Source organism: Chrysemys picta, chromosome 23, assembly GCF_011386835.1.
Source record: "Chrysemys picta bellii isolate R12L10 chromosome 23, ASM1138683v2, whole genome shotgun sequence".
NCBI lineage: Eukaryota > Metazoa > Chordata > Testudines > Emydidae > Chrysemys > Chrysemys picta.
The window spans coordinates 8,686,027-8,704,100 of NC_088813.1; the positions used below are offsets into that span (position 1 = coordinate 8,686,027).

The following is an 18,074-nucleotide window of genomic DNA, read 5'->3' on the forward strand; positions in this document are numbered from 1 at the left end:
AGTTCGTTTCAAGCTCTCCCTTCCATCTCTCTGATTTCCCCAGCCGAGCCCCTGATGGAGGTGGAGGACGGGATCCTGGACATGCCCCATCACCTGCTGCAGCAGACGGAGGACCAGCTGCCCTACGGCGACCCCGCCCCCTTCGTCAGCTTCTCCCCGCCCCTCGACCAGGACGACTACCTGTGGGGGCTGGAGGGGGGTGAGGGAGTGAGCGACCTCTTCGAGGCCTATGACCTTGGTGACCTGCTGAAGAACTGAGCCGGCGAGGGGGCCCCTCTCCCTCCCCGCTATGGTGCTAACGGCCTTGCTGGAGTCCGGGGCTTTGACTTGAAGTGTGGACTCTGAGTTCCTCCCCTTCTGGCCACCAGAGCAGGGGCATGGAGACCTCCCATGGGGCAGGACTTCCTCCTGATCTGCCCCACCCATGCGTGGTCTCCACAGCTCCTCCTCCACTCTTCGGGGCAGCTGGGGCCAGCACAGACTGGGCGTAGCAGTCAATGCAATACAAGACCCCAGAGGGCAACCTGGGGAGGAGTCTCCCACCACGTCTCCATAGAACCTGCTGCAGGAATGGAGCGCCTTCGCCCGTTTATCTTTTCCCCGCCCCACACACACGCCGGTAACACGTTCCTGGCCTGTCCAGGGATGCTGGGGCCGGGCAAGGAGCCCCTGGGAGACTGGGACTGTTGTCATGGAGAGTGAATCTTCGCATCCCGCCCCCGAAGCGACCTGTCTGCGGAACATGCAGGGCGGCTGTGTCTGGGGAGCAGAGGGGGAGTGGAACACTCTGTGGTCTGCCAAGGGATTTGCATGGCGGAGCAAGAGATCCCGTTCCCTGAAATCTGGGCAGGGGTGGGCACGTATGCGTCTGTGAATGAAGAAATCCTTAAGCTCCTGCAGCTGCTCGGGGGGCCCGTAGGGATCTGTGACGGCAGCGCAGCTGCGGGACACTTGTCTGTTTCGCTCTGCAGGGCCCGGGCGGCCCCTTTGGATCTGACCCAGGTGGGTCTTGCTTCCCCTCTCCCTGAATGTTTTGCTTGGAGCGTATGGGGTCTGAGCCAACCCAGAAACGCCGAGTGAAACCCGTTTGTCATTGCAGACGTCAGGTGGCTTTTGATGTGAAGAGTCAGCTGAGAGTCCCTCCTTAGGGCCATGGCCTCTAGGGGGACCTTACCAGGGACCTGCTCTGACATCTTGTAATGAAACTTGAAACAAGGCAAGTCCGGGGTGGAGGGCGTGGTGAGACAGGGACGCGCCCACCCACTCACCTGCAATGGGAGGGACTCCAACTGCATCTCCCCCCTCCCCTTCGACTGACCCTAGGCCCCACCCCCTTCTCTCCGTCCTCTCACTGAAATGACTGGCTGCCTTCGCTCTCAGTGGGTCACTTGGATCTTCTCCATCTAGATTGGTGCCAAGCGACCTGCTGTGAGCGTCACATGTATCCAGTCAATGGGCCGTTGTTCCCATGCGAGCCCCCGAGTCCAGGGTTACCCCAGATCCTCACTGATTGGATCAGCCCTTCTGTAAATTCATTGTTAGGTTAGCGTGGGATCCGTCTCATCGAGTGGGAGAAGCCCCAAGTGGCACAGGCTGGGCTGGGTCCCCTAAGAGACCAACTGCCCCGCCCCTTCTCCTTCCATGGTAGATTCTGGGAACAGTGGATGAAATCTGGGATTGCCAAGGTAGCGTAAGAGAATTCTGAGTGCGCTGTGCCTTGTGAAAACCAAGCCGTTAACTTCCACTGTGCTTCCTCTGAGGTGGGACTAATACCCGCTTCCATGCCGTGCTTTGGGATCCTCTGATGGACAGGGTCTTAGCGGTGAGATCTGGACCATTATCCAGGGCGCTTGGTTTCCAGGATGTGCCCATGGCTTGCAGACCCACCCTGGTTCACCAATGTCGCGGTGCTGGTCGCTTATTGACTTGCTGCTTTCTGATTGGCTTGGCGCATATCATGCTTCAGCCAATCAGAGACCAATCATCTGCACACCGTGAAACATACACATTTTCAGCTGTATTTTAAACTTAAACCAGCTAGTCGGGCACTTAGTGTGAAAACTGTCAAACTTGGGTGCCTAGCGCTGCGCGCCTAAATGAATATTTAGGCAGCTAATGGTGGCTTGATTTTTTTGTTTTTGTTTCAGATGTTGAGTGTGCCCCGCTCCCTCTTTGAAGTGAAAATCAAGCCACTCATAGGTGCCTAAAAATGTGGATTTGGGTGGCAAACCTGAGGTACCAGAGTTCAGAAATTTTGATCTAATCTTACTTTATTTTTACTCCTAGTAAGATTTTCAAAATCTGGCAAGGTGCTTATCTGCATTTTTAGGGACCTAAATACCTCTGAAAATTTGGCCTATAATAACTAGTGGCTCTGCCATGTAGCAACCTTGTTAGCCACAGATTCCATAGTGTGTGTGTGTGTGCGCGCGCGCGCAAAATTCCAGAGGGGAAGGGAAAGTAACTTTTTATTTGTATGTCCAAAATTCATCCCTCCCCCCCTCCAGAAAGGCTTGTTTGGATTTCCAGGTTTTCCATATTTGCAGAACAGCTGTTGGTCAACGGGTGGAGAATTTTGTCCTGTGCCATCCCATTAAATTCTCTCTTACAAATGGAAACAAGCACATTTTCTTAACCCCTTCTTGAGTGCAGCTTATCCCTGCCCAGGGAGAATGCCAGATGGAGCCTGCAATGGATGCTGGGTAGGTAGAGTCCTGTTCACATCTGCCTAGGTGGCTCTCCTTGCAGGACTGGGGCCTGAGGTATTGTAGCCAAAATGTCCACTAATGTTAACATTAAACACTTCTGTTGGCTTTTAATCTAGCAAAGGGGTTTAATGCTGCCCAGATACTACGGTGACGGGCGGCACCTTCCACATAAAATTGATAGTAGTAGCTAAGTCCTTAATGGGTCTTCTGGAGTCTCTGAGTCTTCTCCCTTTTGGGGGGTGAAAACTCTGCTAGGGGGAAAGGTTCTGATTTTGTTAATTTGCCCCCTTTTCGTGTGTGCTTGGGGATTGAGGGGTGGAAGGGGGATGTCCATGTACAGTCATTCTCGTGGTCAGACGCTGGATTCGGCTGATCTCCTTTCTTACCAGCCCTGCCTTGGAGCTCCCACATCTAGTGTCCCCGTCTAGGGGAGCGTGCAAAAGTGGGAACTCTCCAAAACGGGGTGTGACGAGCTGGGGGTGGCTCTGCTTGAGACGGAGAAAGGGTGGGCTGGCTCATTTGAGCCCCTTCCGGACAGGCGTCTGATCTAACCAAAGGGGATGAGGTTTTCTGGCATCTCAATCTACAACTGTCCCGGGGAGCTTGGCCTCCATCTGGAGGTGGCGGTTGTGCAGGGGCTCTGTAGCCCTGGTTATTCAGGGAGCATCTGTGAAGAGGAGAGACTGAGCAGCATTCGTGTGTTCTCTAGAACAGTCGGTTTTCCTAATGCAGCCATGTGCTTTGGGGATCTCCCCCGCTGAATAATCCAAGTCCAACCCTGCTGTAAAAGTGACCGTCAAACCAGCATTGGAAGCGGCATGGCTGCGTCTCGAACGTGCTCCGGGGGCGAGTAAAGATACGGCTCTTTGAACTGCAAGCTCCCCCTGGCATTGGAGAGGCCAACTGGGTTCTCTCCTTGCATGTCCTCCCCAGTAAGAGAGGTTCTGCTGGCCAGGTGAGGCCCATGCCACCCCGTTGTCCTGTGGGTTTGTACGGGGGTCACTGAAGGGCTGAGATGCCTTGTCTGCAGCGGGGGGGTTTGCCCCAATTCCAGCCGCCTGTGGCTAGCAATTGGTGTAGCAGCACCACGCGCTCGCCCTTGCTGGAAGGTGGGGTGGGGTGTGCTAGTGCTAATGGAAGCTGGTAGCAGTTGGCCTGTCGACAAGAGGAATTTGCAGGCAGTGCAGCTGAATTGGGGGCAAATCCAGCGCGCACAGGTCCTTCGTTAGCCGCTCTGATGCACTAGGGAGACTAGAATCCAGCTTCCCCCTCTCACAGCAGCACTGGGAGCGGGGCAAATAGGAGTGAGGAGTGGTCAGATCTGGGTCACAAGGTGTTGCGTGGGTTGAATTGGCAGAGGTGATGTAAATTGGATCAAGCCAGCGACCAGCTTCCAATACTCTAGACAAGGCCAGCTGTATTTTAGCATGTGCTAAGTGGGCAGAGTTAAGGGTAGATTGAGCTAGCTAACACCATCTAAAAACCATTGCTAAATCCTCCTCTAGACAAAGCCAAAATGGAAGACACAAGACTCCGGTCAGGTCTATGCTAAGTACTTCTGCTGGCCTAGCTTTGCCACTAGATGCCTCGAATATAGAAGCAGCGATACTAGCAAAGTTTCTCTTTTACAGGTATAGTTTCACTCAGGGTGGCGTGATTTCACAATACCGGTGCAGAGCACAGCTTTGCCAGTGTAGCTGCGTCCACATTAGGAGCCCTTTGCTCGTGTGGTAATGCTGGTTGCTGTAAAGCACTCTTAGCGTAGACATGTGCCCAAGGAGCAAACCTGATGTCTAAAAGGCATCACTGGAAAATAGTTCACTTTCATGGCAGAGCAGCCTGAGAGGTGTGTTTCTGTACCAGTTGAGAATAAGCTCTTTTTTTGAAATAGTCAGGGGTATTTTGTTTCTGTTTTGTTTTTTAAAGTCTGATCCTGAACTTGCTTTGTACATAAACCGGAAGTGTCTGTGGGCTGAGACCGGTATATCGCTGCCTGCTTTCTATAGAGTTAAACATTAACGTAATCCTTTGGGTTTGGAATCCTGTCTGTTGTGGAACAATTCTCATGCCGGTTGCTGGCTTGACCTGGCTTCCCAGGTGAGGCTGTTAACGGGAGATGAGTCTAGGCCAAAAATCTCTGATCTGTACTTTGCAGCTGGGTCTTGTTGTGAGTCTTAACAGATCATGCTCAGAAAGAGCACGTCTACATGGGGAAGCCATTCTGGAGTAAGCTAGGATCTGAATTTAAAGCCCTAGAGCTGTCCTGGGATAGCTACTCTGGTCAGTTTCCCTACATAGACAAGCCCTAAGAGAAGTACCTGGGAGGCCGTCTTGAATCTTCAAATCTCTTTTGTGACTTGCATATGAAATCCGACCACTCTACTTGCTCTGGGTGTGCCGCTGGCTTTTGTCTTAACCTTGTAAAATTGTACAGAATTATTGCACTGTATTTATAATGGGAGCCACCTTTTTACACTTTTATTATTATTTTTTTTTTAAGTGAGTGTATTTAAATCATTCCTGGGGTGGTTCTCCTGAAGTCCAGCTTGGCGGTGGTGTGGGTGTGAATGTGTTTCTTTTGTAAACTTGCGGCACTTGAAGGTTTGTGAGCAAAAAGAAATGAATAAAAATGCTTTTTTGAGCCGCTGTTCTCTGTAAAGGAACCACGCCCCCCCCGCTCCCGCTGCTCTTGATGTGAAACTCATCTGTTTCCAGCCCCCCAGGCTGGCAGAGCTCGAGGCTGCTGCAGATTCAGTGTGGCCTTCAGGTGAGGGTGGAGAGAAGGTTGGGCTACTGGGGGCTTTCAAAGGATGCTGCTAAGAAGTGGAGTTGAGCTCCAAGGCCCACCTGTTTCAACCCAGCCAGAGAGAGGGCCTTGTCGAAATCAGATTCAGGGCTCACAATTTGTTAGACCGCTCTTTATTAGCACAGAGCTCTGCTAATACAGCCAGATAATGTGAGCACCATGCAAGACCCACACTACCTTATTTTATACAGATAAAAAGGGCGTGAACTTAACAAGACGACAAAGAAAGCAGAACTGACCAGTTTACCTGAGGCTAGATGTACATATTTAATTTCCTTACTAACTTTTACTGATCTCCGGTTAATGTTCCAACATTAGCTTAAGTAGACTTATTGTTTATGCCTTAATGTTTCTTTTCCTGACACCTGTATTTCAACATTCCTTATTTCTGCTTAAAGGTACATACAGCATTTCTTTAATCCATTCTATTTTTACAATATAATTAATTCTACTTTCACAGCCTGGCAATGAATAGATGGTGGGAGAGGGGATTAGAATGGGGCAGGGTTGGGGGGTGACTGTCCCTTCTCTTCCTAGATTCGGTCGTTCATGATTCCAGGGTGATCTGTGCTTCTTGGAAGCAATCCACTCCACACAAAGCACCATACGAGCTCCTTCATTGACAAGAGAGATCTGGCTCATGGAGAGTGCGCGTTTCCCACCTCCAACGGTCTGGGGGATGGGGCACCCCATTATCTCCCTGGGCTTCGCAATCACCTTCCGAGGGGAATAACCACCCTGGTGCATCACCAGAGATTGCAGGGAAACATTTGGCGTTAAAGCCATTCGTCCTTCCTCCCTGACTCCATTCATGCCTTGCTCATGGCAGGACCCGGTATCCTGAGTTGCTAGACAGAATTCGGTTTTTGGCAACCAATTGTATAAAGTCGAGTGCATGCGGCCACACTAAGCACATTAATTCGGCGGTGTGCGTCCATGTACCGTGGCTAGCATCGACTTCCGGAGCGTTGCACTGTGGTAGCTATCCCATAGGTCCCGCAGTCTCCCCTGCTCATTGGAATTCTGGGTTGAGATCCCAATGCCTGATGGGGCCAAAACTTTGTCCCGGGTGGTTATGGGTAAATGTCGTCAGTCAATCCTCCCTCCATGAAAGCAATGGCCGACAATCGTTTCGCGCCCTTTTCCCTGGATTGCCCGGGCAGACGCCATAGCATGGCAACCATGGAGCTCGTTCAGCCTTTTTTCACTGTCACCAGATGCTGCTGACCGACGCGGTACTGCAGCGCTACACAGCGGCATCCCCTTGCCTTTGCAAGTTAGCAAAGATGGTTACCAGCCATACTGAGCCGTCTGCTGCTTTGCAAGTTGGCAAAGACGGTTACCAACCATACTGTACCGTCTGCTGCTGTCAGGGGTGCTCCTGGCCGGTCTCGGCGAGGTCGGTCGGGGGCGCCGGGACAAAAATGGGAATGACTCCCCAGGTCATTCTCTTCAAGTTTTGTCTAATGGAGAGTCAGTCCTGCCTAGAATATCAGGCAAGCCTACTAAAGAACCAGAGAGGCAAACGACCGCTCTGGGTCAGAGCCCCAGACATCCCACGGAAATGATGAGCTGCATGCCATTCTAGGGGGTGCCCCTACAACAACCCCACCCATTGCTTCCCTCCTCCCCCACCCTTCCCGGGCTACCTTGGCAATTATTCCCCCATTTGTGTGATGAAGTAATAACGAATGCATGAATTTGAAACAACACTCACTTTATTGCCTCTGCAAGCAGGGATCAAAGGGGGCGGGGGGAGGGCGGTTGGCTTACAGCGAAGTCGAGTGAACCACCATTCTGCACTTGCTCAGCCTGTAGCTGAAAATGGGACTCTGTGATCAGCACTAGGACAGAAGCACAGGCAGGACTGAATCTCCATTTGTGTGGGGGCCTTTGGTTGACACTGGTAAAATACAAAATGTCCCAGGATATGCATGTTGGGGGACACTTCTAAACGGCAGCTTTATTTTTTTATTTGCAGCAAAATGTAGAGGTCTAAGTATCTGACTGAGTCCTGGGAGCAAGGGATAGGCTGGGGTAGGTGCGACCGCGCGGTGCTGCCCACTGGGAGAGCAGCCTGAGGCAGAAGCCTCCACTGGCATGATATTCCAGGCAGGACTGAATCTCCATTACACAAAACTTAAAGAAGAGAGTGACCTGGAGTCATTCCCCTTTTTGTCCAGGCGCCCCCGAGCGACCTCATCAAGGCCAGCCAGGAGCACCCATGTCTGCCCAGGTGCCCCCGACCGACCTCACCGAGGCCAGCCAGGAGCACCCACGGGACGACGATGACGGTTACCAGTCATACTGCACCGTCTGCCATCTGCAAGGCAAGGGGATGCTGCTGTGTAGCGCTGCAGCACCGTGTCTGCCAGCAGCATCCAGTAGACATACGGTGACAGTGAAAAAAGGCGAGAAACAATGTTTTCCCCTTTGCTTTCACAGGCGGGGGGCCTGACGACATATACCCTGAACCACCCGCGACAGTGTTTTTGACCCTTCAGGCATTGGGAGCTCAACCCAGAATTCAAATGGTTTTCGGAGAGTGCGGGAACTGTGGGATAGCTACAGTCGTCAGTTGCCCCTCCCTCCGTGAACGTCCATTTGATTCTTTGGCTTTCTGGTATGCTTGTCTCAGCTCCTTAAGTTTCACACAGCACTGTGTTGAGTCCCTGTTGTGGCCTCTGTCCATCATGGCTTTGGAGATCTTTTTTCAAAGGTTTTGGCATTTTGTCTTTTGGAACGGAGTTCTTATCGAACAGATTCATCTCCCCCTACAGAGATCCGATTCAGTATCTCCCGTACGGTCCATGCTGGAGCTCTGGTTTGATTCTGGCTGTGCTGATGAGCTCTGCATGGTCACCTGTGCTGAGCAGCACTCCACACTGGGTAAACAGGAAATGAAATTCAAAAGTTCGCGGGGCTTTTCCTGTCTACCTGGCCAGTGCATCCGAGTTCAGATTGCTGTCCAGAGCGGTCACAATGGTGCACTGTGGGATAGCTCCCGGAGGCCAATACCGTCAAATTGCGGCCACACTAACCCTAATTTGAAATGGCAATGTCGATTTTGGCGCTACTCCCCTCGTCGGGGAGGAGTACAGAAATTGATTTTAAGAGCCCTTTATGTTGAAGTAAATGGCTTCATTGTGTGGACGGGTGCAGGGTTAATTTGATTTAACGCTGCTAAATTTGAACTAAACTCCTAGTGTAGACCAGGCCTTAGGGACATAGGAATGGTCAGATCTCTCTCCAACAGTGGCTGGTACCAGCTGCTCCAGAGGACGGTGCCATAGCACTTACGGTAGCAGTTATGGGAAACTTTTTCCCTGATCCCAATAGTTAGAGCTCGCCTCGCCCAGAAGGCTGGAAGGATAAGATCCCTTCCCGAAGTCTTATGTGATATCTCTGGATGTTCTTGTTTATCCATCTAAATTCCTTGCTTTGAACCCCAGCGCTTTTCATTGGTTGATGGCCAAGTGCTTTATAAAGGTGGTTAGTAGCATTATCCCTGTTTTACAGATGGGGAAACTGAGGCACGGGGCGGTGCCGCGACTTGCCGAAGGTCACCCAGCTGGCCTGTGGCGGAGCTGGGAGTAAAGCCCAGACACAGTCAGATGGGCCATGGCAGCTTCTTACCACGGGGTGTGGATTCTGTGACAACCGGCCCCGCATGTGTCTCCGCGTTAAGCTGCGTGAGGAGGGCTGGGGTTAGGAATTGGCAGGGAGGGTGCAGCGGCTCTAAGGAACCTGGTTCTGGTCCAATCTCTGGGCTGGTGTGAGAGAGGGACGGCTGAGCCCTTGGACTGCAGTGGGACCTCCCTTAGGAACCTTGACCTTAGGGTGGGTGGACTACCAATAGGAACCCCCGTTCCTATGGGTGCGGCTCCCGCCCCAGGACTAGGGTTCCTATGAGTTGGGCACTTGGAGTTTGCTCAGTACCTCTGGAAATCAGGCTATGTGCTTAACTGTAGGCCAGGGGTTCTCAAACTGGGGGTCGGGACCCCTCAGGGGGTCGTGAGGTTATTACATGGGGGGTCACGAGCTGTCAGCTTCCACCCCAAACCCCGCTTTGCCTCCTGCGTTTATAATGATGTTAAATACATTTAAAAGTGTTTAATTTATACGGTGGGGGTGGCACGCGGAGGCTTGCTGTCTGAAAGGGTCCCCTGGACAAAAGTTTGAGACCCACTGCTTTAGGCTTGAATAAAGTTTGAGTCAGAGTTTTTTTTTTTTTTTTTTTGCTTTGGTGGTTTAGCTCCTAGCGCCACCTAGTGGCTAACTGCTGAAATTGCAAGGGGGGCTGAGTTTCTCCAACTCTTCAACCCAGGCAGGGAGAGAGACATGTGCCCCCTGCAGCGCCAGCGTCCAGCACGTGCTCGCGCCAGCTGCGTTCTGGCAGAAAGGCCTGGAAGCTACTCTTTATAAGGCCTTGTCTTTACGCTTTCAACAGAGACCTGCCGTTAGCGCTGGGCCGGCTTGGGCAGCAGCAGGGCAAGTTCCTCCACCCTGCCTGGCTGCCTGGCCTGTGTGCTCAACTGGCCCCCCACTGACCTGAGAGGGGTCCTGGGTCTCCATGCCCCACCCCGCTGCCGAGAGCCCCTATAGAGGGCAGCCAGTGGCAGGAAGGGCTGAGCCCCGGGCACCTCCGGGCCTGGCAGGTCGTAGCCCCGGGCACCTCCGGGCCTGGCAGGTCATACCCCGGGCACCTCCGGGCCTGGCAGTTCAGAGCCCCGGCACCTCTTGGCCTGGCAGATCATACCCCGGGCACCTCTGGACCTGGCAGTTCAGAGCCCCGGCACCTCCGGGCCTGGCAGGTCATAGCCCTGGGCACCTCCGGGCCTGGCAGGTCATACCCCGGGCACCTCCAGGCCTGGCAGGTCATAGCCCCGGGCACCTCTGGGCTTCCTGCATCAGTTATGAATGTCAAATAATTGCTTGAGCCTCGGCACCTCTTTCATTACAAATTAAGCACTGAGTAAGGGTCTCTCTCCCCACAGAGCAACCCCCAACCACCTTCCCCAAGGGAGAGTTTACATGGATGAGTGACTTAGAGGGGAAAGGCAAAATGCCCCATTCTCAGTCCCTCTCTCAGCCCAGTTAACCCCATGAAACCTGCGATGTTCTCTAACTGGACACCCTGGTGTCTTATTGCTGGGTGGAGGAGTGGGGGGAAAACCTAGAGCCCGTTTAATCAATGTCAGGGGCTGATCTCCCTTCCAGGCAACTTAGACATGCACAGCTAATGAGGTGGTTAAACTGCTGAAGGCTTCCTGCCTCTGTTGTGTGTGGGATTGTAGTTCTGAGAACTCTAGGAGTTCTTGTACCCTTTTTCTCCCTCCACCCGACTGTTCCCAGTAATCCCGGTGAATGGGCTGGAACAGTTGGGGGGGCCAAGATCCCTTATAGGATATGTTTGCCTGAGACCATCATGAGAGAGCAGGGGAATTTGTTGTAATTGGCGTGCACTTGGAGGGCAGTGTAGCAGCAGCAGGGCCAGGTCGTAGCAGGAACTGCTACAAACTCTGATTTGTACCAGTGCAGCCAGCCCTAGTTTTAAGGACGGTTCCTTTGCTCTGTGGTGCAAATCACAGCAGTATCTGTGCTGGGAGTTTGCATCCATGCAGATGGCTGGATGCTGTAGTGTGGCCACAGCATCTAGTGTCCTTACGCTGTGGATGGGACTACTAGAAAGAATCCAACAGTGGAGGAAATGGCTCATTAACAGAACCCTTCCCATGAGGCAAAGTACTGGCTAGCTCCATTTTACAGATGGGGAAAACTGAGGCCCGAGGTGAAATGAGTCAGCCCGCGTGTCTCAGAGAGTCATGACTCCCAGTCCAGTGCTCTCTCCACTAGACTCTGATTGCTCCAATTTATTTTGGATCTTGCCGTTCCAGGGCAAGCGGTGGATCCCAGAGCAAGTCAGTAGCAGAATCCAGGGCCCCCGACGCCTGGCCTAAAGCTCCCCTGTGGATGAGATACCTTATGCTTATCAGTAGATGGCAAAGCCCTTTACAAAGTGGGTGGGTGTCATTATCCTTGTTTTACAGATGGAGAAACTGAGGCACAGAGAAGGGAAATGGCTCACCCAGGGTCACCCCCACAGGCCAACGGCAGAGCTTGGACTAGAACCCATGTTTTCTGAGTCCCAGGCCAGTACGCTATCCATTAGGCCATACACTACCTCCCGTCTTACTGATGGTGGCACCCGGGGATGGAGATGCTCTAGTAGAGCGAGAGGCATTTGGCACGTGTGAGGGAGGGTGGGCGTGAAACTCTCTCCCCCCCATTCCTGCACTGCCTGCCTCTGCCCGCACTCCCAGTGGTGGTGGAGGGCGGCCTAAGTGGTCCCCAGGAGAAGCTGGAATTTCCCTCCATTGCCCCCTGCTGGGGAGCATGCAACATTCACAGGGGGGAGGCGCAGGGGTCGGGGCTCAGCATTTGGGCACCTCCCCTTCAGGCTGTTTTGAGGTAATTTTATGCATGAATCCAGGAGAGCCCTTGACCACTCCTAACCCTCCTTTCCCGCCCCCCCCCCCCCAGCTTCAAATCCTGCCTAGAAAGGCCCCGCCATAGGGGGTGGGAGGGCAGCGTTGCCTAGAGGTTAGGCGCCTCTGTTCTGCTGTTCCCTGTGCCTCATTTACCCATCTGCAAATTGGTGCGATGCTAGAGCGGGACAGTGGGGGATGGGGGCGTGTGCTGCGAGGCGTAATACATGCCTGCGAAGTGCTCATGGTCAAGGTGCGATTTGGGTTCCCCTGCAGGCCCTGGCACTGGCTGGTGAGGTCAGGCCCCTGCCTGTGGGCGTTCTTCTGGCAGAGGAGAAGCCGCTGGGCTCTGCTGTCGCATGCGGGCGTCTGAAGACGGGACAAAGTCAATGTTGGGAAAGCCTGGGGTATGCGGGGGGGGGGGGGGCGGTAACTCCGCACAGGGAGGCCAGGGCTGGAATAACCGGGGAGCGGGGGGGCTGCAGGTCAGCCATGAGGTGCATTGGCAGAGTTGGATTGGAGACTCTGGGTCTGGAAGAACAGGGACTGCAAATACAGCTTAGCAGGGCTGTGTTGTGCGAGGCTGTGAGTTGGAATTGAGGGACATCAGCAGATCCGTGTGCGCTTGGGGGCCACGGTGGGGCGGATCAGGAGTATCAGGACTGGCTGGGGTTGGCAGAGCCCCGGGTGGGCCCCATGTCTAGAAGAGCAGGGAACAGCACAGATTGGGATTGAGGGGCATGCTGGAAAACTGCTCAAACTCTTGGGCTCCGCTGGTTCCAGAATTGAAGGCTGGCACTCAAACGGCCCCCAGCCCTCGCTGCTCTTTACCCTGCGTGCTCGATTGCAGGAAACCTCCCAGGGGAGCGGGGTGGGAACTGTTTTTCTCCTCCTGTGAAAACTGAGACTTTGAACAATTTTCCCATCTCGCAGCCGGACGATAAGTAGAAATCTTGAATATGTTCAGAAACCAAAAATCTGGGGGGGAGGCGGGGGCAGTTCTGGTCAATTGAAACGTTTTGTTTCACTTTTGACTTTTTTATTTGTGATTTCTTTTGCTCTAATGAGCTGAAATTAGCTTAATGTAATGAGCTGAAATTAGCCAGAGCCTTTCATTCAGAAAATGTCCACATGGGACAACTGGCCAAGCTTCGGGGGGAAAAATTCCAAAAATTTCAAGTCAAGAAATCTGTCGAAGCCGCCCCTCTCTTGGGGATAGATTTGGTTTTAACAAATCACCTTTTTTTTTTTTTTTTTAATGGAAACACCTTTAGTGGACAAGCTCCCAACCAGCTCTACGCCTCTGGCCTGGCCTGGGGTGGAGACCACCGGTGTCTCTTGCTCCTGGGTGATGCAGGGAGAGTGGCTACTGCTTCCTGTGTATTATTCCAATCCCTTCTGCCTCGGGCAATTGACAGCTCTGAGCGACTCCCACCCTGTAGCCTCCCTCTCCTGCCCCAAACTGCTTGTAGGGGAAAAGTCGAGTCCCCTGATTGCCTGTGCTGGGCTTTGCTGACTATTGGCAGCTGCAGGAGGAAATACCTTGTCAGGTGGCCCTTGCAGGGGGTAAAAGCAGCCATGCATCCTACCAGTGAGTCTCAAACTTTTGTACTGGTGACCCCTTTCACATAGCAAGCCACCGAGTGTGACCCCCCCCTTATAAATTAAAAACACTGTTTTATATATTTAGCACCATTATAAATGCTGGAGGCAAAGCAGGGTGTGGGGTGGAGGCCGACAGCTCGCGACCCCCACACATAACCTCACGAGCCCTGAAGGGTCCCGATCCCCAGTTTGAGAACCCCTGGCCTAGACCCTTAAATAGCTGTAACTCCGACCTGCCCGAGGGAGAAGGCTGTCTGCACCCCACCCACAAGCTGATGTTCCCTCGGTCCCATTAAGATCAGGGATCTTTTTCTAATGGGGCAGCATTAGCTGCACTATCGTTAAAGTTAGAGTTAAAGCTGAACTCTTTCTTCTGTACAAATCTCACCGAAATGGCAAAACCCGAGGCACAGACCATAAACTCTGCGGCCGGTTTGAAGTGCTTACGGCACAGGGGTTCGATGAGACACACACTTTTGGTCGCGAGCACTTTGGAGGACAGGATTAGAAATCGAAACGACCTTGACATGCTGGAGAATTGGTCTGAATTCCACAAGCTGCAATTCAGTAAAGACAAGGGCCAAGTCCAGCACTTGGAAAGGAAAACGCAAATGCACAACGACAAACTGGGGACTCACTGGCTGGGGGTGCTACTGCTGAAAAGGATCCGGGGATTCTACTGGAACACCGGTGAATATGAGTCAACAATGGGACGCAGTTGCAAAAAAGGCTAATATCCTTCTGGGTGTATCAACAGCAGCGTCCTGCTTTGTCCAAAATGTTTCTTTTGTCCAAATATTTCCATATTTTTTTTTTGGAATTGCAGAAAACTAGAAAAATGTGTTATTCACCCAGCTCTAACCATGAGTTCAAATCTCACCTCTTCGAAGCGCTGTTTCAATTCCCGCCTCTTCCGCAGTTCCTATGAACTAAGACCATGAACCCCACCTCGAAGACTGTTAGGGAAGAGCTCCTGACCAATCCCCTCCTTCCATTTTTTAAATAAGCTAGCAGAGAGTTTACGCAAGGTCATGGCAGGCCCACAACCCAGTGCTCTAAGAGGAGACCTCCTGTGTTATCTGCTGCACCATGCTGCCTTTCAGAGCATTGGTTGCCCTATCTCTACCCACACGCCTTCCCCCTAAGCCGAGAATAGAATCAGGATTCCTGAGCACGAGAAGTCGACTGCTGCCTACGAAATGATGGTGTAACCCGTGAGTAATATGTGGGTTACATCCTCCTCCAGCTGCTGGTCTGGAAAGGGGCTAGCTGCTACGTCTATAGCTCAAGTGGTAAGGGTCAAAGCCAGGGAACGGACAGGCAAGGGGGTTAAATCTTGCTGCTGATCTACAGGGCGGGGTTGGGGGGAGGGTTGTATCTGATACCGCTTAAAAACAGACTTTAGCCTGAAAAATGACAATCTGTAAATTACGGGGTGCATCACTCTCAGGCGCACATTTCAGTGATTGTCATTTTTCAGTTTTTGCGTGTGTGATCCACCGGGTCGGTGGGGGTCGGATGATTACCTACGGAGGATGTGAGTCTATGACTCCTCTCGGCTTGAGAGCCTGACTCTTTTATACAAGCTGTACAAACAGACTCGTGCTGTTCGCTCAGGAGGTCATTGGTTTGCTCCCTGCCTGGGCCCAGTCCAGGTGAGGCCGTGGAGTATTTTGGAAGATGAGTGCTGACGGGCTCCTTCAAGGACGTTTCCTCCAGCGGATGTTCTCCCTGCTCGCCGCGAAGGGCTGCTCTTACGTCCAGTCATTTTTAAACGGGGCTAACACGTTACAGATGCACAGATCAGTCAGCAGGGCTGTTTCACCTGCTAATCCCCAGGCCGGTGCAACTCCCCTTTCTCCTGGCCCCAGGGGAGCCGTGCACGGAGGGGCACCGAAGCAGGATAAAAAACTCGGACGTTGGCTGGTGACGACTGGGTTTAGTGATGCTGGGACACGCCCCACTCGCCCCCTGACCTTTAAAGAATGGAAATAAGCAGTTAAAGTCTCATGTACTCCTTTTCCCGGCTGCAACGCTGGTGCCAGCCGGCTCCACCCCTCCATCTCCAACAGCCGTCCAAAATATTCCCCCCCACCCCCCAGCTTTGCAATCTTGCATTCTTAATGCAAAGCCCTAATGCCACGGTAAGGCGGACTAGCCACCCACCCGCGTGGAGTGCGGGAGGAGCAGCTGTGCTGAGCTAGCGACGTCACTGACGGACAAGCCGATGAGGAAAGACGCCTACCTGGCAGTTTGCCTCCTGCTAAGGTGCTTACGCAGTTCCCTGGCCAGCAGGTGGCAGTGCTGGGGTTAGAAAGCAGGAGTTCCTGGCTCCCGGTCCTCTGCTCCGTCCGCTAGACTTGGCCGCATTTTTAGCCCCTGGAGTGATGAGTTGAACTGGAGGCTCTGAGTTGGTGATGCTGAGGATACTTTAGTGGGTGCTTCCTCCCCATCTCCACTCATGCTCTTCCCCCGCCCTGGTGTCCAACCCACCTCTGCTAGCGGAGGCTGGCAGAACAGGCCAGACTGGCAGCGCGGGTTCCTATCTGGCCTGGCTTTCGGGACGGGGATGGGGCGGCCGGGCTGGATTCCATGTGGCGACGGCTTACAGCAATTACGGCGCAAAGCCGGTCTGGAAACCCTCGATTCATCACATTCTTCTGGGAGCAGCGAAGGGGCTGGAGAAGAATCCCTTCCCCAAACGCATTCCTGCCAGAGAGCGAGCCCGTTAACCCCCTGGCTGCCGGGCTGCGCTGCAGCGCTGGGGAGGAAGGCAGGGGGCTGGGGCAGGGGGGTTTATCAGACGGTCCAGTGGGCAGTGCCATCCCAGTGTTTCTAGGTGACTGTGTGTAGTGCAGGCACTAGGGATTCATTACCAACTCCTGGACCAGCTCCATTAGGCAGCACCCCAAGGGTTAACTTGAGCGTCCTGACATCCCTAAACTGTAATAGGGAGACTTCCCTCTCCAGCAAATTAGAAGGAAAATGTGGTTTGATTTTTCCAGCTGCTGGGCTAACCCCCTAGTCTAATCACTAGCAGGCCCAGCGACCCTGCCTTGACTTCTTCCTCTCCCTGCAGCAGCGAGTGTTTGGAGAAGGGTTTGTTCAGACTTGGGGCCCTGGTCCGAAGTCACTCGGCGTCCTTCCGCCGACTCTGGGGGCTTTCGCTCGGGCTGGGAAGTTGCAAGGGTCAGAAAGCTGGTGGGGGGAGAAAGCGGCTGCGAGGGCAGACGTATTTCACACCCCAAAGAATAAACACAGGAGTTAATGCTACCGATTAAAAGCCACAACGGTGGGTCCTATAAACAAGATAGAGTTAGGTTTCAGAGTAGCAGCCGTGTTAGTCTGTATCCGCAAAAAGAACAGGAGTACTTGTGGCACCTTAGAGACTAACAAATTTATTAGAGCATAAGCTTTCGCTCTAATAAATTTGTTAGTTTCTAAGGTGCCACAAGTACTCCTGTTCTTTTTGAGGATAGAGTTAGTCATCTCCACGCAGGAGAAAGAGAGCAGATGGGCCAGGGGTTGGGGACTGGAGTGGGAGGAGACCGTGCTCTGCTGTGGGGTTCGTTCTGCTCTTAAAGTGGAAGCAACTTGGCTGTTTGAGGCTGAAAGAACTGAGACGTAGGCCAAATCTCTGAAACCTGGAGGCCAGCAGGTTAGCTAAGGCTACGATTTCCAAAATGCAGCTAAGTCCCACTGACTTTCAATGGGAGGTGGGCTGCTGGGGCCAAATTTTAACAGGTATTTAGATGCCTAAAGATGCAACTCGCCACCTGGGGGGTAGGGGATTCACAAAGGTAGTTGGGTGCCCAACCCCCTCTGAGTTCAGAGTTAGGCAGCCAGCCACTTCTGAAAAGCCCATTAGGTGCACAGCTGCATCTTTGGGTCCCTAAATACCTTGGGAAATCTGTCCCTAGGCTTCTAATTCACTTAGGTAATTTTTTCAAAAGTTCCTAAGTCCAGGGTTTGGCAGCTAAATCAGTAACCTGATTTTCCGAGATGCTGGCCCCACCGCTCCCAGGGCTACGCTTTGAAAATCAAGTTGTCATTTAGGTGGCTAAATATGAATGATGGGGCTTAACTTGAGATAGAGCCCTTGCGGTGCTGGGTGTAAGAGACAGTCCTGGCCACAGAGCGCTCACTGGCTAACTAGTCGAGACGAACAAAGGGTGGGAGAAAGGAAGTTGAACGATCCCCATTTTACAGATTGGGAAACTGAGGCAAAAAGTGACTGGCCCGAAGGAATTTGTGACCGAAGCAAAACTTGACCCCATCTATCCTGAGTGCTAGGCGAATACCTTAATCACAGAACCATCTTTCTGCTTTGAAAATCTGCGGCTGTAGGTGAGGAGACACCCCGAGTTTCTACCCGTGCCAAGGCATGGCGTAACCTCCTTCCAGCACGAGGCAACAGAGATTGAGGGGTGGCAGCTGTTTATTGTTTTAACCAATCCTGCGACTTTA

The 18,074-nt window shown here is 52.8% G+C and overlaps 1 protein-coding gene and 1 long non-coding RNA gene across 4 annotated transcripts in view; one reads left to right on the forward strand and one right to left on the reverse strand.

Annotated features, from left to right (window-relative positions):
* Nucleotides 1-5,349, forward strand: part of E2F2 (E2F transcription factor 2) — a 28,395-nt gene extending 23,046 nt beyond the window's left edge. For all 3 annotated transcript variants that reach the window (XM_065576664.1, XM_065576665.1, XM_065576666.1), the window contains exon 7: nt 44-5,349. In XM_065576664.1, the coding sequence (XP_065432736.1) occupies nt 44-258 (215 nt within the window). In that variant the 3' untranslated portion in view covers nt 259-5,349. The remainder of the gene's footprint in view (nt 1-43) is intronic.
* Nucleotides 5,350-13,211: 7,862 nt separating this feature from the next.
* LOC122174387 (uncharacterized) lies at nt 13,212-16,294 on the reverse strand. The gene is made up of 2 exons (XR_006176114.2): nt 15,853-16,294; nt 13,212-15,583 (listed from the first exon to the last, which is right to left on the reverse strand). It is a non-coding gene; the product is annotated as an uncharacterized LOC122174387 (long non-coding RNA).
* Between the last annotated feature and the right edge of the window lie 1,780 nt (nt 16,295-18,074).